This window comes from Denticeps clupeoides, unplaced genomic scaffold (genome assembly GCF_900700375.1).
Source record: "Denticeps clupeoides unplaced genomic scaffold, fDenClu1.1, whole genome shotgun sequence".
NCBI classification, from domain to species: domain Eukaryota; kingdom Metazoa; phylum Chordata; class Actinopteri; order Clupeiformes; family Denticipitidae; genus Denticeps; species Denticeps clupeoides.
The window spans coordinates 100,219-124,152 of NW_021629690.1; the positions used below are offsets into that span (position 1 = coordinate 100,219).

At 50.5% G+C, this 23,934-nt stretch overlaps 3 protein-coding genes across 17 annotated transcripts; all 3 read left to right on the forward strand.

The window, feature by feature from the left end:
* Nucleotides 1-2,864: 2,864 nt before the first annotated feature.
* Nucleotides 2,865-12,048, forward strand: LOC114771698 (claspin-like). Of its 11 annotated transcripts, XM_028964998.1 has the most exons (23): nt 2,865-2,889; nt 3,307-3,427; nt 3,538-3,869; nt 4,148-4,300; nt 4,387-4,440; nt 4,532-4,604; nt 4,812-4,914; nt 5,161-5,651; nt 7,553-7,741; nt 7,835-8,001; nt 8,084-8,205; nt 8,273-8,325; nt 9,252-9,436; nt 9,509-10,161; nt 10,259-10,343; nt 10,418-10,503; nt 10,599-10,766; nt 10,840-10,961; nt 11,035-11,159; nt 11,258-11,366; nt 11,439-11,512; nt 11,591-11,752; nt 11,890-12,048. In XM_028964998.1, exons 1-23 carry the CDS (start codon nt 2,866-2,868, stop codon nt 11,983-11,985), a joined length of 3,747 nt encoding a protein of 1,248 aa, XP_028820831.1. In that variant the 5' UTR covers nt 2,865; the 3' UTR covers nt 11,986-12,048. The 11 variants fall into 11 exon arrangements, 10 of the variants coding, with proteins under 10 accessions (XP_028820831.1, XP_028820826.1, XP_028820829.1 ...); XM_028964993.1 differs by having other exon boundaries at nt 8,270-8,325; nt 9,252-10,161; XM_028964996.1 differs by having other exon boundaries at nt 8,270-8,325; nt 9,252-10,001; nt 10,104-10,161; nt 11,258-11,512.
* Nucleotides 12,049-12,790: 742 nt separating this feature from the next.
* On the forward strand, nt 12,791-14,858 carry LOC114771703 (UPF0500 protein C1orf216 homolog). Of its 5 annotated transcripts, none has more exons than XM_028965006.1 (3): nt 12,817-13,063; nt 13,462-13,535; nt 13,692-14,858. In XM_028965006.1, exon 3 carries the CDS (start codon nt 13,720-13,722, stop codon nt 14,686-14,688), a length of 969 nt encoding a protein of 322 aa, XP_028820839.1. In that variant the 5' UTR covers nt 12,817-13,063; nt 13,462-13,535; nt 13,692-13,719; the 3' UTR covers nt 14,689-14,858. The 5 variants fall into 5 exon arrangements, with proteins under 5 accessions (XP_028820838.1, XP_028820839.1, XP_028820840.1 ...); XM_028965008.1 differs by lacking the exon at nt 12,817-13,063 and adding an exon at nt 13,116-13,189; XM_028965005.1 differs by lacking the exon at nt 13,462-13,535 and having other exon boundaries at nt 12,791-12,911.
* Nucleotides 14,859-20,027: 5,169 nt separating this feature from the next.
* On the forward strand, nt 20,028-23,526 carry LOC114771701 (proteasome subunit beta type-2-like). Its single transcript, XM_028965000.1, has 6 exons — nt 20,028-20,266; nt 20,689-20,811; nt 20,902-20,972; nt 22,923-23,085; nt 23,236-23,285; nt 23,391-23,526. Exons 1-6 carry the CDS (start codon nt 20,176-20,178, stop codon nt 23,490-23,492), a joined length of 600 nt encoding a protein of 199 aa, XP_028820833.1. The 5' UTR covers nt 20,028-20,175; the 3' UTR covers nt 23,493-23,526.
* The last annotated feature ends 408 nt before the right edge of the window (nt 23,527-23,934 follow it).

Sequence of the window (23,934 nt, forward strand, 5' to 3'; positions counted from 1 at the left end):
TGTAAACCGAAGACCATTTAGTTCATGTTCCGGTGTTTTTATCCAATACACTGCATGCAAAAAAACTGCATTTATACATTTATAAAAATAAAAAAAATCAGAACTTAATAATGACCAGGTCATCTCAATGAACCACTAGAACAAGATAGCTTTTGCCTTGTTTGTGTTCCAAAAGCAGGGTGACTTGTCCTAAGAAAGGGCAGAAGCTGCACCAGAGCACTGTTCAAGAAGAGTGGAATAGGACCATTTGTGGGAAAAACTGGTATGTAATACAAACGCAAGGTTACTAGGATGGTCACATACATAAAAACTTCTATAAGTAAATTCCCCTCCAAAAGGGACCAAATATATATATATAGCCCAGGTGTTTGGACACCTCATTCAACATATTTTCTTTATCTTCATGACCATTTACGTTGGTAGATTCTCACTGAAGGCACCAAAACTATGAATGAACACATGTGGAGTTCTGTACTTAACAAAAAAAGGTGAAATAAGTGAAAACATGTTTTATATTCTAGTTTCTTTGCTCTGATTACTGCTTTACACACTCTTGGCATTCTCTCGATGAGCTTCAAGAGGTCGTCACCTGAAATGCTTCTCCAACAGTCTTGAAGGAGTTCCCAGAGGTGTTTAGCACTTGTTGGGGTCCAGCTCACCCCAAACCATCTGGATTGAGTTCAGGTCTGGTGACTGGAGGTCTCCACTTTTTGTTAAATACAGAACTCCACATGTTCATTCATAGTTTTGATGCCTTCAGTGAGAATCTACCAATGTAAATAGTCATGAAATTAAAGAAAACACATTGAATGAGAAGGCGCATCCAACTTTTGGCCTGTACTGTACAACCCACAGACTACAGTAATAAATCAGATCTAATTTGGTGGAAAGGAGGCACAGTGAAAATAAATCAGACAAGGAAATGTTAGGAGAAGTCTTTATTTAGGGATTTCTGGGAATGATGTTCCAACATCCAACGCTCAGTCTATTCCGGCAAATAAAAGGAGACCTTCCGATGAGAAAGGAAACGAAATACAGGGTTAAAAAAGGTTTGGTAAATCACTTTAATAAACAGATTATAGAAATGTCTCAGTGCGCTGCGAGTAAACTTCATTTGGTTTCAGACGAACCGAAAAACACATTTCATCACGGACATTCAAAGGAACTAATAACTTTATTAAAGTGTGACCCATACTCACTTATCACAGCATAGTGGATCCACGGACCTGGGGGAGGAACGAAGGAACCGATTTGAGCTCAAAAGTTTTCTATATAGACAGACTGAAAGGGCTTAAACCATTTAAACTTTGAATATGTAATACAATACCCAAATTGCAAGATCCACGTCCATCCGGCGACACTCTGGGTTCTGCAGAGCTGAGTGGTTCCCTGTGGTTTAAGGAAACAAGATCATTCCATTACCAAGTAATTCCACATATTAAAATGCCACAAAACTAAAGTAGAACTCACCTTACACTGGCCCTGAGAGATAAACAGGTCTTCCACGGCCACCAAACTGCAAGCTAGTTAAACAGGAAAAGCAGCGTTAAAAAAAAAGCTACCAAATAAAAGCAGTAAAAGTGATGCACAGTAAGAGCTGTGTTCAGTACACTGTGAAGAAGCATCACGAATCATTCAGAGACTCTAGTCTGCAATCTCATCATAACACATCATGCAAGAGGCGGAGAGTCGGGCCCTCAGGTCGTCTTACCGGGGACACGCCGGTCCGGGGGGACAGAAGCAGCGTCTACAGCGAGGAACCTGCTGCAGAAAACACGTCCACGTTAGAACGGGCCGAACCGCGGCGTCGGCCGGCAGACCGACAGGCTGCTGCTGGTGTTGTTCTCAGTGCACTGTGAAACGTCTTCACGGAGGAAATCAGAGACTCTAGTCTTAGAAATGCTCATCATTAAACACAAAAACGTGATATTAAAAAGCACGCCTGAACACCGGACACGTGGCACGCACCAGTCAGCCATTGCAGAACCGCAGCGGGTGATGTGGTCTCTCTTCTCGCTGCAAACATTCGAGCTCTACACCGAACCCGCGACCCACGTAGAAAAGCCATTTATAACCGCACATGCCGGCAAGACGCGCACAAAGTTCATCAACAGAACAAGTGAGCAGAGCGGCCAGGAAGAGAACGCAACGCCGCATGTGGCGGAATTTATACTGGATCCGGGGTCCTAACAGTAGGTAGCACTCGCGGTGCCTGTCTCCAGAATCCTCCGTGAATTCGTCTAAAGCTGATTTTCTTTAACACGGTGGTTCGGCCACGTTAAAAACACAAATTTTTACAGGGCCTGCTCCATATAATTATTCAATTCAACTTGTATGGGAACGTCCGGAATTGAACTTATCATTGTCACCACGTATACACTGAGAAAAGAAATGCTGAATAATTAGTTCTTTTGTAAACCATAGTTTGTCTTATTTATGTACTATCCATTGCCGTATGTCTTAATACAACTAGCCAAGTTTAATACAATTTTACACGTTTTTCCATCACCGAGCAGGAAGACAATAAAGCTTTGAAGGCGTGTTCCTCCTGCCACGTGACGCATCCACGTTGACCAATAGGAGAGCTCCGTGGCGCTCTGTCCAATAGGAAGGCGCGCACGGCGTGATTGACGCACGGACTGTGCGCCGCTCGCGTCCAGGGCGCGAAAGATTGAAACGTTCACAATCGAAGAACAGGCGGGAGAGGAGCCAGCTGCGAATTTACCGCGGATTATTCTTTAACTTTCTTTATTTCACTTTATAGATTTTTGCCAAATTCCGGAGACGTTGTATTTTCTGTGAACTGAGTTTTAATGCATCTACTTAATCTTTAATCTTTTTTTTTTTTTTTGCGGGAAGAACAAGATGAGCCTTCTTGCCCAACAGCTGGTAAATTATTAAAGCAGTGATGTATCTGGTTACATTAATTACATTTAAAATAAATGGTTTTAGCTTGCTTACGTCAAATACTGTTTGTTAGCTGGCTAGCTGTGTTGACGCTGACAGTATTTATTAAAATGCCTTTAGTTTTGTTAGCGGGACGTACTTGCATTGTGGAGTTGACACGTTCCTGTGGGCGTTTATAAGCTTTCATTCCTTCCTTCCTTTCTTTCCTTGTAAGCAGCACGGCTAGATTTGAGCAGCCGGTTTTCAAACGTGCTAAGCTTTGGTTTGGTTAATGTGTGTGTGTTGTTTTTTTTTTGTATTGTATTTATTTTTGGTGCCTTTATTGGCTCTTTTTGTATGTCTGTATTGGCTCTAATAGTAATAATTGTCTCCACCTTGTCGCTCTTGTTGTGACGTCAGCAGGGGGCGGAGCTTCCCGCTGAGGTCCCGACAGCACCAGGGAGCGACTCGGACAGTGGGATGGGTTCTCCAGTGGAGGAAGCAGCTGCTCAAATCACCAGGGTCTCACAGGAGACACAAGGTACAGCCTGTTTGGGGGTCTTTGGTTCTTGTGCTTTGCACCTTTGGGCACCACATGTAGAACCTGGCACACATCACATAATGCATTTTAGGTTTTATTGTTTTTTCCAGAATCCGACGATGATGAGGAGGAGGTGACAGTGAGTCGCAAGTCTTGCTGCCGGAAGGCCCTGCCAGACAGCGACAGTGAAGGGGAGGTGGAAGCAGCTGGCATGGCAGAAGCTCTTGTGTTGTCGGCCTCCAGTTCGGAGGAGAAAGACGGACACGAGGATGGAGAGGCGTCTAAGAAGCCCAAGAAGCGAATATGCCGCGTCGCTCCAGACAGTGAAAGCGACGAAAGCGAAGAGAAAAAGAAAGGCGACGGCAAGAGGAAGAAGTCTCAGCGCCGCAAGGAAAAAGAGAAGCAGACCAAATCAAGGAGGCGAAAGAAGGAGCGGCAAGAGGTGGCTTTTGTGTTTAAATTATTCAAGGGTAATTAAAAGGAAATGAAGATTTTTTGGGGGGGAAAAAGCCCTCAAACCGACAGATATTTAGACTCCTCAGTGTCGTTTTTCTGTTGTGCCCGGCATGGTTCCATCAAGCCATGGAGTGATTTTCATGAATCTAAAAAGTGAAATTTACAATACTATAGAACAACAGGGCGATTTCTGTACTTTCATGTCTCTTTTCTGTAGCTCAAATAAAGGTACATTGAGTGATTTTTCCACCTTTCTGTTCCCAGGTGAGCTCGCCTCCCAAGCCGCTTAATGACAGTGGCTGCCTGTTGGCGGACCACGATCTTTATGATGCAGAGGAGGTCCCAGACCTGGAGGGGCAGGAGGAGTCCCTGGATGGTGTCAGAGCTTCTGTAAAGCAGAAAGCCCAGCAGTACAAGGTGAGAGGCAGTCAGCCATGGTACTGAAATGGACGCAGGATGGGTGCCATCCAGTTTCTTTATGCATTTGCTTTATTATTCTTCAGCTTCATATGGATGAGGAAGATGGTGGGGAGGAGGAGGCTCCGATGCAGCGCAAGGTTTCAACCCTTCCTTGTTGGTTTTCTTATTAAAAGTGTATATTGAATTCCTTCTTTTCTATTTAATGTACAAACTGCTCTCATTGCACAGGAAAGGAAGGCGGCCCGTGCCAGTAAGGAGGCAATTAAGCAGCTGCACAGTGAAAGTCAGAGGCTGATCAGAGGTCAGTTATCCTGTTAGTGTTTCTGAGAGGTTTATATATATATATATATATGTATGTATGTATGTATGTATGTGTGTGTGTGTGTATGTATAAGATGTGCATTGCTGGGTCTGAGAGTAATGCAATTTCAATTCTCTGTATGTCCTGTACATGTGGCAGAATTGACAAAGCTGACTTTGACTTTGACTTTGATTGCTCTTTTGCCAGAGTCTGCTGTTGGGCTGCCATATCACATGCCAGAGCCAAAGAGCATCAATGATTTCTTCAAGAAAAGAGCACGACCAGAAGGCCCCGCCATGGCTTTGCTGAAGTATGTACCATTTACGGCATTTACCAGACGTCCTTATCCAGAGCGCCTTACAGTCAGTAGTGACGGGGACAGCCCCCCCCTGGAGAGACTCAGGGTTAAGTGTCCTGCTCAGGGACACGATGGTAGTGAGTGGGGTTTGAACCCGGGACTTTGTGGCCCTTTGATTCGTGTACCTTTACATTAAAGTTTGAATGTGCAGTAAGTATCAGAATCGATCATCACCGCTCATGCTGCTTATTTTTGAAGGTCTTCGAGGTACAAGCCCCGTCTTCTGGAAGCAGCTGCTCCGCTGGTGCCAGATCCGGTCCAGACCGAAGGCTTTCAAGAACCAGTGGTGAACCCTGAGCCACAGGGCACCGCAGAGTCTGTGTCTAATTCCCAAAACAGAGAGGCCTTGGTCACTACCTCCTGTACGGAACAAGAAGCACAGGCGCAGCTGCCCACAGGTTCACCGGAAGAACCGGGACCTCTTACTGCTCAGGTCCAGCCAGCCAGGTCTGTAGCTGCAGGGGAGTCTGGAAGCCCAGCAAGCCTGGAGTGTCCGGTCCAGCCCACAGACTCTACAGAGGCAGCGGAGACGGGGTTCAAACCAGCAGATGCCCCCATGAGGGGCGTCAGGACCCGCAAGGACAAACTTGCTCGGCTGCGGGAGCTCGGGCTGGAACCGCCACCTGTGGCCAAGTTGCCTTCTGGTAATGGGACCTTTGTGGAGCTGGAGGCACCAAAGAATAATCCCGGTAAGCGAGCGTCTAATTTAATGGGAAATATTATTACTGCATGTGGTTCATCTCGATCGCCAATCAGAGCTCTTCAGATGGGTGATGATCTGTTAAACGCTGCATGTTTGGTTTGGTAGTGGATGTGCTGCCCGCTTAGCGAGGTATTATTTCCACGTCAGGGTAGCATGTCCGCGTCATGGCTGTAAATGTAATAATGTGACTTGTGGTACGCAGTGAATCACGTACTGTATTTAACCCTCACCCTTGGTGAGCAGTGGGCCGTTGGGGGACGGTACCTTCATGAAGGGGACCTCAGTGGCACCTTGGCGGGTCGGGATTCGAACCCGCAACCTTCCAGCTATGAGTTCACTAGGCCCCCACTGTATTAAAAATCCTAAATCATATCTGGTCAGCAACATGGTCAGATGCTCCTAATAAGGTGGCAGTAGCCTAGCGGGTAACACACTCGCCTATAAACCAGAAGACCCGGGTTCAAACCCCACTTACTACCATCGTGTCCCTGAGAAGGACACTTAACCCTGAGTGTCTCCAGGGGGGGACTGTCCCTGTAGTAGCCTGGCGGGTAACACACTCGCCTATAAACCAGAAGACCCAGGTTCAAACCCCACTTACTACCATCATGTCCCTGAGCAGGACACTTAACCCTGAGTGTCTCCAGGGGGGGACTGTCCCTGTAGTAGCCTAGCGGGTAACACACTCGCCTATAAACCAGAAGACCCGGGTTCAAACCCCACTTACTACCATCGTGTCCCTGAGAAGGACACTTAACCCTGAGTGTCTCCAGGGGGGACTGTCCCTGTAGTAGCCTAGCGGGTAACACACTCGCCTATAAACCAGAAGACCCAGGTTCAAACCCCACTTACTACCATCATGTCCCTGAGCAGGACACTTAACCCTGAGTGTCTCCAGGGGGGGACTGTCCCTGTAACTACTGGATGGTAGTAGCCTAGCGGGTAACACACTCGCCTATAAACCAGAAGACCCAGGTTCAAACCCCACTCACTACCATCATGTCCCTGAGAAGGACACTTAACCCTGAGTGTCTCCAGGGGGGGACTGTCCCTGTAACTACTGGATGGTAGTAGCCTAGTGGGTAACACACTCGCCTATAAACCAGAAGACCCAGGTTCAAACCCCACTCACTACCATCATGTCCCTGAGAAGGACACTTAACCCTGAGTGTCTCCAGGGGGGACTGTTGCTCTGGATAAGGGCATCTGGTAAATGCTGTAAATATAATACCATGCGTAGATTGTAATGAGTTGTTGTGGGTGGAGTTTTTTTGGGTTGGTTTGCTCCGCCCACAACACTGTGAAACTTTTTGCCTTTATTACTGTTTCTTTATTACACAACCTCACGTGTCTTTTCATAGTCTGGTTTCTTTAGTTGTAGATGTTTCCGAACTTTTAGCAAACAAAAAGTTGGACATTTGCGTGTCTCCAGATCAGGGAGCTTTTGGGGACGTGTGCAACAGGCCTGACTGTTTCTGCTGAGCACTTTCTAATTATTCCCTGGAGTTAAGCAGCATCTCAAGCGCCTTATGATGATGAAAATAGTGACCGAAGCCGCCATGAAGGCAAAAGATGGAAGAACAGATTCATCAAACATGCTTCACTTCATATTGCTACGAAAATACTAAATAAGTTTCTTGTATTGGATGCTTGAAAATGGCTCCATGTTGGTCTCCATAACCTCCAGAGTCGGGGCGTCCAGACTTTTCACTGGCAAGGTAAAAAAATGTCAACGTGGCCTTATATAGAACACCTTACAGTCAGTATTCACAGGGACAGTCCCCTCCTGGAGACACTCCGGGTTAAGCGTCCTGCTCAGGGACAGGAGGTAGGGTTCGAACCCGGGTCCACCCCTTCACACTGCGTTCCTTCCTGGCGTGGTTCCAGCTCTGGAGGCCCTCAAGGACCGTTTCCTCCGGCACGTCCAGCCGGCTCCACGGCCGAAAGGAGAGCGGTCCCTGCAGCTCACTGTGGTGCGGAAGGACAGCGCCCCCTCTGGCCAGGAGGAGCTGCTCGCTGAATCGATCACTTTCACCGTCCCCGAAGTGGGGGACGAACCCGTGCACACCAAGCCAGGTACGTCCAGTCCTGTCTGAACCGGCGATGCCGTTTATCTGCTTCTCCTCTGCAGACATGCAGCTGGTTTTGCGCTTTTTGCCCCATTTGTAGGTGAGAAGTTGACCTTCCTGAAGTCCCGCCTGCAGCAGGCCATGGCCGTCCGGCGCCAAGAGGAGAGGACCCGCCGGGCGGCGCTTGACCGCCTGGACAACGAGGACTGTGAGCAGGACGAGGAGGAGGAGGAGGAGGAACAGATGACCGAATCGGAGGAGGAAGAGGTAGATGAAGGGACCAACTTTGACCTGGACCACTTCCTCAGATGGAAGGCTTTGCCTGAACACGTTTGTGACCGTCCTTCAGGGTGTAGACGAGCTTCTGGGTGACTGTGGAGAAGATGCTGGCGCCAGGAGCCCCTCTCCACTCCCCCGCGACACGGACGGCACGCTCCTGCTGTTCGCCGGCAGCTCGTGTTCTCGCATGGGGTACGTTCCCGACGGACAAGTCCTCTGTCTTCTGGTCTCTTCTGACTGTTTTTCGCTCTCGCAGAAGCGATGGCAGCAAAAAAGCTGGAGCAGGAGGCCAAGATGGTGATGGCAAGATGGGTGAGTTGCTTTCTGTTCCCCGTCTTCTTCTTTCATAATTCTACTGGATAAAATGGCATCTTGAAGGAGCATTCAGCGCGTCTCAGCTAATATAGTCAAGATACATTTCTAATATAATCTAGAAGGGTGGTAGTAGCCTAGCGGCTAACACACTCGCCTATAAACCAGAAGACCCGGGTTCAAACCCCACTTACTACCTTCATGTCCCTGAGCAAGACACCTAACCCTGAGTGTCTCCAGGGGGACTGTCCCTGTAACTACTGGGTGGTAGTAGCCTAGCGGGTAACACACTCGCCTATAAACCAGAAGACCCGGGTTCAAACCCCACTTACTACCTTCATGTCCCTGAGCAGGACACTTAACCCTGAGTGTCTCCAGGGGGACTGTCCCTGTAACTACTGGGTGGTAGTAGCCTAGCGGCTAACACACTCGCCTATAAACCAGAAGACCCGGGTTCAAACCCCACTTACTACCTTCGTGTCCCTGAGCAGGACACTTAACCCTGAGTGTCTCCAGGGGGGGACTGTCCCTGTAACTACTGGGTGGTAGTAGCCTAGCGGCTAACACACTCGCCTATAAACCAGAAGACCCGGGTTCAAACCCCACTTACTACCATCGTGTCCCTGAGCAAGACACCTAACCCTGAGTGTCTCCAGGGGGGGGACTGTCCCTGTAACTACTGGGTGGTAGTAGCCTAGCGGCTAACACACTCGCCTATAAACCAGAAGACCCGGGTTCAAACCCCACTTACTACCATCGTGTCCCTGAGCAGGACACTTAACCCTGAGTGTCTCCAGGGGGGGACTGTCCCTGTAACTACTGACTGTAAGTCGGTCTGGATAAGGACGTCTGGTAAACACTGTCCCATCACAGTTACTACAGGTTTAGAACCAGTGAGAAGTTGATCTTCTGTTTTCTTGTCGCAGATGAAGACGACTGCCTGTCCTTGACTAAAGACAGCAGCCATAACAGCAGCTTCGAGCTGGTCGGGTCCATGATCCCGTCCTATCAGCCCATCGGCCGCGCCGGAGGCAGGGGCGTGTCCACCAGCGTGTTCCGTTCCCCGTCGCCCTGTTTATTTAGACCGAGCTTCCTGGGTTCTGCTTCCAAGGTGAGATCTTCACACACGAACACGCCTTCTTTCCGGAAACCTGCCATTTACATCCAGAACGCCTTCGTCCAGAGTTCGGGAAAGCTCTCCGAGCCGTCCATTTGTCTCCCGGTGGAAGATTCCCAGGACCTGTACGCCCAGCCGTCTCCCACTGACGCAGGTCCTCTCGGTGGTGGATCCCAGGGTCCGTTCTCCCTGGAGGAGGACACGCACTCTCAGCTGCTGGATGCCGATGGCTTTTTGAACGTAGGACCCAGAGGTGGCCACGCCCGCTCACACAAACGTCAGCTCCTGCTGGACAGCCTGGACGAAAACGCCATGGACGGCAACATGGGGGAGCTGCTGGCGCTCTGCTCCGGGGGGTTCGCCTCCGGGGGTGCCGCCCTGCAGAGCAGCAGCCAGCCGGGGGACATGGACGAGCTCCTGGGACTCTGCTCTGGAGCCTTCACCACCCCGGCGGCCCGCGAAGCCCCGGAGAAGGAACCAGAAGCAGGAGGGGGCTCTGAAGCGGGCCCTGACATGGACCAGCTGCTGGCTCTCTGCTCCGGAAAGTTCCCCAGTCCAGGTCACAACCATGACGGCACCTTGCCCTCGACACGTGAACTTCTCCACCGGCTTGGTGTGACATGTCAGTGTTGCTGTGTAAGGTGTCTGGTTTCTGCTTTAGATGATGACCCTTCCCCACCTTCGGCCTTCAGTCCTGCACCTCGAGAAGAACCCGTCAGGTATCTGGCAGCATCACAGGGCCCTTTGGAACCTTTTTTTAATCTCATTATTGTTATGGATTTTTTTGATTTATATGATTTTCCTTTTTAATTCAAGTAGAAAAGAGAATCCAGAGGAGGAAGAGGAGGAGGAAGATTGTGAGTTTAGGCTCCTGTCTGATGTCGACAGCCTAAGTGCTCAGGTACTTTATTACACAGAAGAGCGTTGAAATGTTGTGTAGGCTTGTGTGTCTGATGGACAAAAACCGTCTCAAAGGAGGACGACCAGGGAGACGAGGATTCGGAGGACGAAGAGATGCAGGCGGTGTTTGGGCGTCCTGGTGGACAGAAGAAGAAGAAAATGTAAGTTGTACCACCGCTGGGGGGGGGGGGCGTGGCTCCGCGACTCCGCCCCCGCGTCTCCTTCACGCGTCTCGCGGGTTTGTCCCGCTCCGTAGGCGCCTGGCTGAGTTCGTGGAGTCGGAGGCCGAACTGTCAGGAAGTGAAGCGGGGAGTGAGGATGATGACGAAGACGACGAAGGCGGGAGTGAGTATGAGGAAGAGGAGCTGCAGGAGGAGCTGCCTTCAGACGAAGAGCTGCAAGATCAAGTCAACAAGATCCACATGTAAGAAGATCATTTTGCAGTTTTTCCATTTGTTGGATGGAACGGAGACCCGAATTGTCCCGCCTTTCTGCAGGAAGCAGGTTCTGGACGATGACAAGCGTCGCCTGAGGATCTACCAGGAGCGCTACCTCGCAGACGGGGACCTGCATTCTGACGGGCCGGGCCGGGCCCGCCGCTTCCGCTGGAGGAACATCGGTGGGCGGGGTCTGTAGAGCACGTCCTGTACCTGGCGCGAGCACGTGCTGACCGACACTTCCGCTTCCTGCAGACCATGGCGTGGACGTGGACCGGACGGGAGACGATGGCGAGGAGGACGAGGAGGACGATGTGGACCAGGCCGAGCTGCAGAGGAGAAGAGAGCGGCTGGAGAGGGAGCAGTGGTTACGAGAGCAGGTCGGAGCAGCTGAATCTGTCAGAAGAAGCGCGCCGGTCTCCGAGTTCGCCGTGTCCAACGCGTCCAACGCCGAAATTCTGCTTTATATGCTGCGCAGGGCAGGAAAGGAGACCAGGTGGACGAGGAAGAGGACAAGTCTGGAGATGAAGACAGCCAGTTCATGAGGCTGGCCAAGAAGCTCAGTACCAGGATGCTGCAGAGGAGAGGTGAGCCGTCTTCTCAGCGTTCTTCTCCCTGCGTTGTCCAGTTCGGGTCTAATGTCCTCATGGCTGCTCCAGAACCTGCTGCACCGTTCCAGGAGAAGAAGGTCCCGCCTCCAAACCCCTTCCAGATGCCCTTCCAGCCGCCAGTGGTCAGTGTTGACCCCTTTATTCCGCCCGTCGGTCAGGTGGCGCTCTGCCCTGGTTTCATCTCTCTTCTGCACGTCCAGGTGAAAAGAGGTTCTCTGCTCAGTCGTCCTCGCGCGGTCCTTCAGAAGCTGGCGTCCATCTCGGACGGGAACCCCTGCGCCCCCCGAAACACCCGCGGCTTCCTGTTCCACACGCTCTCCCCCGACAAGCAGGCGCCGTCCACCGAGGCCACCAACAAACAGGTTTTAACCCCCACCACTAGGTGGCGCCGCAGATCAACACGTCTTCACCCTGCACAGAATGTCGATTTTACGTATTCGTAGAATAGACAAATTTCACCAGAGAGAATCAGGATTCCGTGTCCCCTCTCTGTCCCCAGGCGAAGCGGGCCCGCGCCGAGTGTCCGGGCCCCGCGGCGAAGCGGCCGTGTCCCGCAGGGCCCCAGAGGAGCATCTTCAGTTACCTGGAGAGCTGAGCACCGCAACCGGGTGGCTTTTAATCTGTAAATATGGAATTGGCTGATTTAATGTATTGAACTTGTAAATAAAGTTATTTTATCGACGTGAGCCGGTTTCGTCCTCCTTCTTGTGCTCTAAATAGAAGTTGGTAGACGAGATGTAGACGCGTAGCCTCTGTCTCGGACGCCGGTGCTGGTATTGGGGGTTCCGGGGCCGCTGCTGGGCGCGTACGAGCTGCCACTCCGCGTTTCGGTGACGTGGGACCGCTGGTGTGGCCGGAGGTGTCGGCTCGCGGCCGCTGTCAGAGTAAGGGACGGGTTCGGTGGAGACGCGCAGCCACTACGAAGGAAGTGGGTCATAACTCCGGGGACCTAAGAGTTCCGCTCCGACTGTGTCTACTCCAGTTTGGGGTACAGGGTTTGGGGTTCGGGGTACAGGGTTCGTGGTATGGGGTACATCGTGAACTGTTGAATACTAATGGGGCCGCGCCCGGCTGGGAAGACGTAGACGGTTCTGCATGTGACGAGGCCGCCGGCAGGGTGCTTGTTTGATGTATTTTTCATGTGTTGAGCGAGGATGAGGAGGAGGAGGATGAGGAGGGGGACCGGGGACGGCCTGAAGGTGCGCTGGTTGAATGGGGGTGTTGTTGGATGGAGTGATGGAGCGGGGTGAGGGGGGTGATGGAGCCTCCTCTCTTCCCGCCTCCAGCCACGGCTTGTCATGGGACGGGAGGGGACGCGCTCACCCAGTCTGTCTGATGTGCGTGTGACGTCACGTGACTGGAGATGCGGGTCACGTGGTCGCGGCGGAAAGGCGGGTCGCTGTCACGGATCCGGCCGGTAGGACCCTTTTATTCTGCTCGGTGATAATATGTTCATGTTTGTCGTGTTGTGGGCGGGAGGAGAGCTTTTCGGGGTCCGAGGACAGCAGCGCGGGAGATGGGGTGAGACGCGCCGCGGTTACGTAACGACTGGACCGCGAACATCGCGTCGTTGCGGCTTTTCTGGCTTCGAACAGGATGTCCGACATTATCGTTCGGTCGCTTTACGGAAAATAACCGTCCGGAGCGTCTGAATAAATAACTGGAACATCACGGTGTGTTGACCGGGGACACTGGGGACACGCGGGATGGACGCCGCGACCCCGGATGTTGTTTTGTTTGTTTGTTTGTTTGTTTGTTTGTGAAGAGGGCGGCGACTCGTGCCTCGAAATCGAACGCTTGTGAGTTTTTAATGAAACGTGTACAGATGATCGGATGTATTACACACAGCGGGGTTAATCGATTACGACAATTAATCGATTAACAGTTATAATCGATTTAATATGTCTTTTTTGGGGGGGTCTTGGAACTCCTGGCACAGAGAAATGCACCCCTTTAATTAAACCCCAAGCGTGCATGATTATTAACATGCATGTAATATTAATTTAAGGCAACCACACTCGCCACAAGCAAACCAATCCAGCAGCAATTTACTTTTCTTTTTTACCTTCAGCGTTAAAAAACAGCTTAAAGTAACGAAACTGGCCACCTGGTTGCTGTTACGTAAGAGAATATTGCAGAAATACGGTAGGAATTCTTCTGATATGGGAAGATTTGGGGATCAACATGTATGATTGATTGATTAATTGGTTTTGATCACGCATATTAACGTTTTAACACTTTAAGGAGTTTTTTTTCCAGATTATTTTATGCCGTGTTTGCCATATTTTCTTGTGTTTAAAGGGCTACAGAATCTCAAGTAAAGTCAAGGATGCTTCAGCAGGAGCGACCCGGGATCCCCGTCTACGGCGGCCAGGGGCCCGGTGGAGGCGTCCACTCGTCCCTGCGCATCCTCGCCGCCGGCCCTCACCAGGGCCACAAGAAGGACGGCAACTTCAACTTCCTGGGGCAGGAGGAAGACCCGGCGGCGGGAGACGAGAACCGGAACCCGGTGCGGCCCCGGGCCCTGGGCCCCATGGGGCGGGACCCGCCCTCGTCCGCCCTCTACATGCCCGGGCCCCTGTCCCCGCTCTCCCGGCTGCCCTGCTGGAGCCCTCTGGAGCCGCTGCCTGAGATCGAGAGTGGAGATGACGGCTGCGGCCGAGTGCCCCCCGATGGCGCCGAGGAGGGCAAGATGGACGAGGAGATGAGAAGCCTGAGCAGCTCCGAGAAGGAGGGGCTGCACCGGGGCGTCGGCCAGAAGCATCAGGTGGAGGAGGACGAGGAGGAGGAGGACGCGGAACCGGGGCTGGAATGGGGCGACACTGACTCGGAATTCGAGTTCAGCTACCGGTCCGGCGGGAGCTCGTCCTCTCTGTGCAGCGAGAGCCGGGCCCCCGGCGATCTGGGAGAGCTCGGCTCCGTCTGGGACCGCGTCTGCGTGGGGGGGCTGACAGAAGAAGAGCCCCCGCCGGGAAGCCGGGAGAAGGGGGCGGAGAGGCGCAGGAAGGGCTCGGCAGGTCCGGGCCCCGGGGACGACGGGTCCTCGGACTCCGACACCGACGTGCCGGAGCTCATGGAGGCCGTGTGGACCATCCAGGACCGCGAGAAGTACAAGGCCCAGGAGATGGAGAAGCACCACGTGCAGCTCACCATGTACCGCCGCCTGGCTCTGATCCGGTGGGTGCGGACGCTGCAGAGCCGCGTGCAGGAGCAGCAGAACCGGCTGCAGTCCAGCTTCGACGTCATCCTCACGCACAGGAAGGAGCTCCTGCGCATGGGTGCCGCCGCCGCCCAGTAACGGCCCGGACCGATCCTACCAAAACACCGCCTCTACTGTCCTGCTGAAACCAAACCAAACTTCTAACTTCTTCTCTCCAGACGTGGACCTTGTAGTTTAAATAAAGCTCGTACCAGAGATCAAAATGGTGGATATTGCAGAAATTCAAATAAACTTCTATATCAATTCACTTCTGGCGCCGTGTGGTTTGTTTTTTTTTACGTTTGAGCTGCTTCTTACCGTCCAAATCGGCAGAAATAAAAGATTTTATTCATTTACATTTACAGCATTTACCAGACGCCCTTATCCAGAGCGACTTACAGTCAGTAGTTACAGGGACAGTCCCCCCCTGGAGACACTCAGGGTTAAGTGTCCTGCTCAGGGACACGATGGTAGTAGGTGGGGTTTGAACCTGGGTCTTCTGGTTCACAGGTGAGTGTGTTACCCGCTAGGCTCCTCCCACCCTATTCGTATTATTAATGATAATTGCCTCATTATCGGCACGTTGAAGGACGGAGGTGCATCGATCTCCAGACTGGGTGCAGCAGGGCGCGGTGCCCCGGGCACAGACGGCTGTGTTTGCCCAGATACCGCCGTTCGCGTCCCTCTGGGGGATTCTGACAGTCTGGGCCCCGGGGCCCGAGGGCCAGAACTGGGATAATCCGCGTCTTTCTCCCTCTTCATGTTTTACGGGATGATTTCACGTATGAACTCACGTCAACCAAGAATTGCGTCAAAAGGGGTAAAAATTACAATGAGAATAACACGGATTTCCAGTAAATTAATACAAATATTAATATTCTCTCGGCTACTTAAACACCGTGACGGAAGTTCATGTGAGGTTCTGACACCAGTATTCAACAGCTCGCTTGTTCCTTCTGTTAAATATAAAACCGGAGGATGATGATGATGATGATGACTGTAACCTTCAGATAAACATGCAGAACCAGCGGCAACATCTCGTGATGTGACGGGAAAGAACAGAATAACAAGCCGCCCTCTGTTCCGCTCTCAGTACTCGCTGTCTCGGTTTATTCTTAATTTGTGTCACAGTGCTGACAAAAATGTTGACGTCCCTCGACTGCAGGCACATTTTACCCACAATGCCTTTGGCATGGACATAGTGTATGGTGCCCCTTCTTATTTATCTGCTTTTAAAATGTCTGAGGATGCTCTGAGTAAAGGAAAACGTATGTGATTTAATCTGGAAGAATACAAATACCCCAAAAAATAAATCCCTATAATAATAATAATAATAATAATAATAATAATAAACCATTTTTAAATGCTGGTACAGAAGTTGTTGTCTTTTTCATTTATTTCTATAATGTTTGTGGTGCCTCCGAATTTAACATTTTTTCTCCGGTTTTAAGATCGGTGTGCATCAATATTTCGTTATTTGGATTAAAAACATTTTTCATTCCATCGCATTTGGGGTTAACAGGCCCGGCCTGCATGGAAGGTCAACCGCAGGCATCTTCAGCGCATTATTCATGGTTTGTGTTCATGGCTTCTTCAAACTCTTAATGAGCATGAGGAGCTTCCACATGAGGCGTGCAGAACCTTGAGATGTTGTGCTGGACCTAAAGAGGGCGTGCAGGTGCAGGTAGGCGGTCAGGGTGTAGGCCACCGTGGGCCGAACCCGGACCCCGGGAGGGGCGGAGGAGCTCATAGGGCCTCGTGAACATTATCGCTGTTTATTTCTCTTTTTTTTATCCCCGTCTCCCTTCTCTTCACTCCGCCTGATGCAGTGTGGCAGTGAGGTGGCCCCCAGCGATCTGGTGGCGTGGAAACAATTATCTTTGACAGAAAGGGGGTGGTGGGGGAGTTGGGGGGTGTTCGCAGCCGGAGGCCTGAGTATGATGAAGTGGACTATGTGAGACAGACAGACAGACAGAATGACACATAGATAGATAGATAGATAGATAGATAGATAGATAGATAGATAGATAGATAGATAGATAGCTTTTTTAGGTTTTTTCTATTTACCATTTTTGAATTTGGATGCAGGACAGTGCAGCTCCAAGGTTGTGTGTTTTTTGTGCGTGAAGTTGGCATGCTCTCCCAGTTCTCTGGTTTCCTCCCATTGGTGACTGTAAATTGGCCGTAGGTGTGTGTGTGTGTGTGTGTTCTGTGCTCAGTGTCCTGGGATCTGGGATGATCTGTCATGAACAGCAGTTGAGTGTGAATTTTGAAATTTGTGGAATTTGAGGGTTAATGGGAACGTTCCACTGTTCCTTAGGCCTCTGTTATAGTGACAGGACAGTTTAACAAAGATCTACACCTCCAGTTATTCAGGTCATAATATTTTACTAGTAACTAGATCACAAAATAATCGTTTTTTTTTTTTACACCTTCTGACATCGAGCCGTTTAGTACCTGACTACATATCAGGCCAAGATGTTTAAATACAGTTTTCAATATCTTGAAATTTTTCAGTGTCAGATATCGAAACTGAGGCCTTTTCCCAAAAAAGCAATGTTTGAATTTTCATTTTGACATTTGACATATTTAAGTTTTAATCTGAACAAAAGGGTGGCGAAGGATGTAAATTTCTGGGGAGAAAGAGCCTGTTGGTTCTCAGCTGCCTCGGCCGCTTTAACCAGCTAATAAATATGAAAACAGCAGGTTTTAAACTTTTATTCGGCGACCGGCTGAAAGGATTATGCCGCTCTATGGAGTGCAATGTAAATCCCGAGACCTCATAAAGCCCAATGTTGTCCCATAAAAACGTGTTGGACAATAGGAGAATGAAAGGGACTTTTTCACGCATAAAGGGTTTTCAGAGGACCGCATTGAGAGCAGGCCGCCCGCGCCACGCCCATGAATAATCCGCGCCGCCTCGTCGGGTTGCCAAAATCGTGCGTTTCACGCCAACCTCCCCAAAAGTGGATTAAACGAACTGCGTCGAAGGTGCGTTTTCTCTTCGGATTTAAACCCCGTATCGCGTCCTTCAGTAGAATGTGGCGCTATTAGAACGGAGGTTTGGTTTTTTTTTATTTGTATTTGTATTTGAACTCGGGCGGCCGGATCTGGCAACACGGCCCCCGGGGCGGCAGGTGCGTGTGCCGGACACGGCGGAGGCGGGAAGGTGGCGGATCCGCACAGCTGCCGGGAGGAATTCTTTCAGAGATTGTCACTTTCATTTCACTTGCTCTTTTTTTACCCCCCTCCGCCCCTTCAGATGAAGTGATCTCTGGTGCCCAGGTCCTCCCCGGCAAAGGCGCCGCTAAACGGCGACAGGGGACAACAAAAGGCGCTCTGGGGGGCGCGGCGTCCCCGTCTCAACGCCGTAAAATTGCAGATTAAACCGGGGAGAAAAACAGCAGTTCTTCAAGGATGCAAATGCGCGAAAACGGCGACGTTAAAGAAGCCCAATTCCCCCGACGGCCTCGAGTTGTGGAGATAAGGCCCAGGACAATGTGTTGAAGAGGCTGCATCAACTTTATATTCAGAGGGGGTTTTTTGGGGTTCCGTCAACACCAGACACGCAGGTTCATTTAGGGTCTGGAGCCCCTGGTTCTGCTCGTATTCATGATCCAGGCACCCTTCCCGTCCCCTACATCATCTCTGCTGCTAATCTCAGACCCCGGCCTGCTCCAGAAGCTCAGCCTCGGGCCACACTTCCGTAATCCCGAACTCAGACCGCTGTCCCTTCGGGCTGTCGCAGCACAAAGCGCGTGTCTGCAGAAGCAGGTTCTCTTTATTTCTCCTGCAGAATCCCTGGCAGAAAGGTGGAATTTCATTATTACAGATAAACGGAGTTTATAAGGAGACTGTGCGCGGCTGAAGGCCCTTTTTTTTAATCGGGAACGTGTTTATCAGGAGCATGCAAGACACTTTCATATCACCCACAAATGAATATGTAGATGTGTTCAACAATATTATCCCACTTTCCAATTAAAACAGAAAGAAACCTAATTAATTTACTGTGGGATGAGTGCTTTTTATCAGATGCATCTGACAATCTTTCAGGCTGCACAAAGTTGAAATAAAATCTGGTGAATTAGTTGAGCCAAATCATCCACAACTGAACACAGACACATAGCATTTGCATGTGTGTGTGTGTGTGTGTGTGTTTCAGTTTCAGCCCGTTCGTCCAGTAAACTTCGTGGCGATTTTGGAGTGGTCCACGGGGGGGGGTTTGACCCTTGTCTTTTGTGATGGACAGAAACCAGATGCAGCAGGGACGGAGCCGGGCGGTGCTGGACTAAATAAAGGGCTGGTAAAAAGAGGTGTATAGATTTTCCAGCCAGATAGTGGTGTGTGTGCATGTGTGTCAGCGTATTAGCAGTCAGAGCACTGAAGCCCAGGGGCAGTTCCTGTGTGTGCTCGCGATAAAGGGGGAATGGGAGGAAGTAGGAGGCGGGGGGCTTGTGGGGAGAGAGATGGATGGGGGGTGGAGAGCCGAGCACAGCAGCCGGAGCAGGGAGCTTCCTCGGCACTGTCACCGCTCTTGGATCATATTGCCACGGGTGTCTCATGAAAAGGAGAGAGTCTTGGCAGGGTAATTAAGAATGGCCTCTAAACACAGGAGTGTAGCACAAACGCTCCAGATGAAAGTAAATGATTAAAATAATTACAGGCTCAGAGCTGACGAGCGGGAGTGTGGCGTGGCCGCTGGTCATTCGCCGGTAATTAGATAATTAATCTGAATGCAAATGATGAGTCCTAACGAAGCAGTCAGGCTGAACGGCGACAACTGCTGAGAGAGAAACAGAGAGTTAACGAAATTAAAATTAGTACTAAAACCCTGTTTCTTATCCAACAAAATCCAAGTCAACAGGAATATTGTAATTAAACTGCAGGCTATCAAAAATACAGAAGTGCCCTGAGGTCACTTGCCCCAAAATGAAGGCAAATGAGAGGACACGACTGCACTGAAGACGATAACATATTTTATTCCTCCACAGTTGTATGTAGGGCACCTAGTGAACATATCAGAAGTGAAAAAAATGGGGGCTATGCAAAATTTAAATTCAAGAATGATCATAATTTTCATATTTGCCCCTCCTATCATTTGATTGTGGCTATGAATTAATTTCTGGTCGTGAATACATGACTGCATCATAATTGATTGAATCCAGTAATTACAATATGGTGTATATATACACACATACATAAAAATATAAATAATACACATTTACTGTATTCTAGAATATTCTAGATGTAGTACATATAGAGAGCAGTGTGTATAGAAATGTAATACTACACATTTATTAATGTGTATTATTACAATTGTAGTAAACCTAAATCCAGCATTTTAGTTCAGAATACAGTAGCACATCAGTGAACAGACTTATTAAAAATGCGGACGTGTGTCGCTATAAACTCCTACAGATGACGCGTCACGTGTTCAGGGACGACGCCGGTTCGTGACGTCACACTCCTGCGCCGCCGCTCTCTTTTGCTGTGTAATAATAGCCCGTTCGAGCGGCGCAGCCTGTTGTATTTTGGCTTTTGGCAGGTTCATTTTTGTGTAATAATTTAAACCACCGTGGACACATTATGGAGTATCTCATCGGGATCCAGGGCCCAGATTTTGTCTTGGTTGCCGCGGATAATGTCGCGGCCAGTAGTATCATCCAGATGAAACACGGTGAGTTGCTAGCATAGCATAGCATTCTGGAACAGAAGAGAAGCAGCGGCGTGGCTGATAACTCTTTAAAAAAAAAAGCCAAAAGTTTTTTTTTTATATAATCTACAGGAGTTTCTTTTTGTTTGCGTGGTTTAAGGGAACGTTGCTGTAGAAGAGCCGCCTGTTAGCATGGAAGCTAGCTGTTAAAGCCGCTGTGAAATCAGCCTGCTTTCCAAACACCAAAAATGTGGTTTCTTTTCATTTCTTACGATGTCAGCCGCTTAAATGACCAAACTGCAGAATTTGTCTGGAGGACTTTGCGGCCGCGATCTGGAACTTCTGAGCGATCTGCTGAAAGTGAAAGTAAAGTTGCGGCGTGGCCGCGGATCAGTCCGCTTTATTTGACGGGGTTTCTGTGTAAAATGCTGCTTGAACCCCCACAGACTACGACAAGATGTTCAAACTGAGCGAGAAGATTCTGCTCCTCTGTGTGGGTGAAGCCGGGGACACGGTACAGTTCGCAGAATACATTCAGAAGAACGTCCAGCTCTACAAAATGCGGAACGGTAAGGTTATTTTTTTTTAAACACCATCTGAAATTAAATGAAATTATATTCCTGCGTGGGATCTAATGTGGCGTGAATTTTTCCACTCAGGCTACGAACTCAGTCCTGCGGCGGCGGCCAACTTTACCCGGAAGAACCTGGCGGACTACCTTCGCAGCCGGGTCAGTGGCGTCCCCGTCACCTCCGTCCCCGTCTGATTTGAATGTGTTAGGAAGACTGCGGCTGCTCTCTGTCACAATAGCGAAAGGGAGAAAGTGATTAGAAAAACCAATTAGCGTGTCTGGTGAGGGAGGCCTGGGAATATGGGGCTGGGGAAGTTGGGGTCCCTCAGGGGACGGGGGGGGCTATAAGTGAAGCACACGGCGCATTTTATAGACTCATTACTTACCAGATATGCTTACTCAGTTTGTTTTTTTTTTATACGTGTATAGATTTATTTTTTTGAGATTAAGTAGGAAATTAAATACGGAGCTGAAAGGTCAGAGGAGTTTTCTAAGTTTGACGAGTTGCGTTTGGAGTCGTTTCGAACCCCTGGGATTTGGAGGTGAAGCAGAGGAGCTCCAGAGCACTGTGTACCGACCAGGCCTAACTAAAAAAAAACAACCGGCCCTAGAGATGGTACCTCTGCTCCCCGTCCCTCCTTCCACCGTCTGTCGGGGGGTTCGTTTTACTTCCTACCGGGCCTGACTGTGCTGTCACTAATAATTCTGAGCGTCCCCAGTTGCGCAACAGATGAACGTTTAATACAGTAGATCGAGGGGCGACGCCGGTACGGAGAGTAACTCCGTCCTTCCTCACGATGGTCTCAGTTCTGGTTCCCCCTCCGCGGCTCCCCAGAAGCCGGGCTGGATTAATGTGCCACCGGTGGCTTTAATGTTATTGTGCAAGACGGGCAGGTGTTCGGGGAAGGGGGTGGAGCTCTGGGGGGGTATCCGGTGAGTTCTGGCATGGCGCTCCCCCTCGGTGGGTGTTTCAGACTTCTCCGCGGGGAGCGTACCGGAGGTAGGCCTCCTGCGTGGCAACAGACGTGGAACTGTGCTGAGGGACGCCACCTCCTTATCGCGGTTAAACCAATCTGTGCCAAAGAAGCTCCTGCAGAATATTCCATATAGAATTCCACAATTAAATATCTGTTGTCCGTAGTAACGACACGTGAGATGTTCACAACTGAATAAGATGGCTCGATTTTGGAAAGTGCAGAGACAAAACGCTGTGGTTCCTCCTGTGAGACCATTAAAGCCCGTCCTGGAACACCGTGGTCCTCCCTTCACCAATTCTGTCCAAATGTGTCACTCGCAGAATTGTGATCAACTCATAACTTATTGTGGTAGTAGTCTAGTGGGAAACCCACTCGCCTACTAACCAGAAGACCCAGGTTCAAACCCCACTTACTACCACCGTGTCCCCGAGCAGGACACTTAACCCTGAGTGTCTCCAGGGGGGACTGTCCATGTCACTACAGGCTGGTAGTAGTCTAGCGGGTAACACACTCGCTTACTAACCAGAAGACCCGGGTTCAAACCCCACTTACTACCACCGTGTCCCCGAGCAGGACACTTAACCCTGAGTGTCTCCAGGGGGGGACTGTCCCTGTAACTGCTGACTGGATACGGGCGTAAATGAGAGTATTTTTGTATTCCAGGCTGCGTTGCAGCAGTAATAATGATCCTCTTATTAGACGAGAGTGTGTATGAGCGGAGTAGGGCGCGAGTAAGAGCCGAGCAGGCCAAAGAAAGCCGCGAGAAGACGAGCAGAAGTTTTAATGAGACCTGGCATGGCTCCAGGGCGCGGGGCGGGTGGGGGTGTCGAGAGCGGTGGGGGTGCCGTCTTTCAGCAGATGTCACACTGCCGGTGACACCACGACCCCTCCCAGACCATGACACCCCCACCCGCCCCGCGCCGTGTCGCGGCGCACTTTCACACCCCCCCCCATACCTACGTACGCTGGGTGGCGGCTGCAGCGCTTGTTGTTGTTGATAACGCGCGTTTTGTTCAATTCGAGACCGAAGTTGTTAATGAAAAACAGCGATTGGGTGTTTGTGGGGTTTTTACAGGCATTGTGGTGAAGTTTTTTTCCTCTTTTCTCTTCTGCGCCCCGTTGGAATGGCTAGACCCCGTACCACGTGAACCTGCTCCTCGCCGGCTACGACGAGGCCGACGGTCCCGGCCTCTACTACATGGACTACCTGTCTGCTCTCGCCAAAGCCCCGTTCGCCGCCCATGGATACGGGGCCTTTCTCACCCTGTCCATCCTGGACCGATACTACCGACCAGGTGCGCCCCAAACTTGCCGCGTTTCGTAACGCACTCGCCCCGTTACTGGGAAGCAGGCTGGTTCTTTACAGAAGGTCAAAAAGGGTCAAAGAAGGAAACAAAGGGACGATTTGGGGTCGTCTCAGTTCTTAATTCTTGGTCTGTGTGCAGATCTGACCCGCGACGAGGCCGTGGACCTGCTGAAGAAGTGCGTGGAGGAGGTAGGAGGTCTACTTCGTAACTGACGTGTATATATATTATTCCATATGTGGAATATTGAATATGTATTGAATATGTGTGTAAGAAAATCTCCTTCCTCCCGACAGCTCAACAGGCGCTTCATCCTGAACCTGCCCTCCTTCACCGTGCGTCTAATCGACAAGGACGGGATCCACGACATGGAGAGGCTTCCTCTGGCTTCCAAGTGATGACTTCCTGTCCCCCCCCCCCCCCCCCTCTAGCCCCAACGTGACTTCTTTTCTACCGCAGACTCAGTTCCAATAAAGACGGCGTCCCGTACGTGTGTGTTTCTGCTTATTTGGCTGCGTTGCTCTGGACGAGCGTCTCCTCCTCCTCAGACAGGTGATTAATAAACATTGAAGCGCCCCCCCCCGCTCCCCGGCGCCCCGGAATCTGACGGGAGGAGCAGCATGTGTTTGCCCGGAGGCGCGGGGAGGTGGCAGGTAGGGAGTGGAGGTGTGGAGGTGAGGGAAGGTAGAGCGGCAGATGGGGCGAGAGGGTGCAGCGGGGCTGGGGACCCCACAGCAGCCTCCTTCACATCCACGCGGGAGTCGCCATTTTTAACCAAATGACTTCTTCAGTCGTCAGTTAATTTTGAACTCGTTACAGATAAAAAGGAACGTTTCGTGC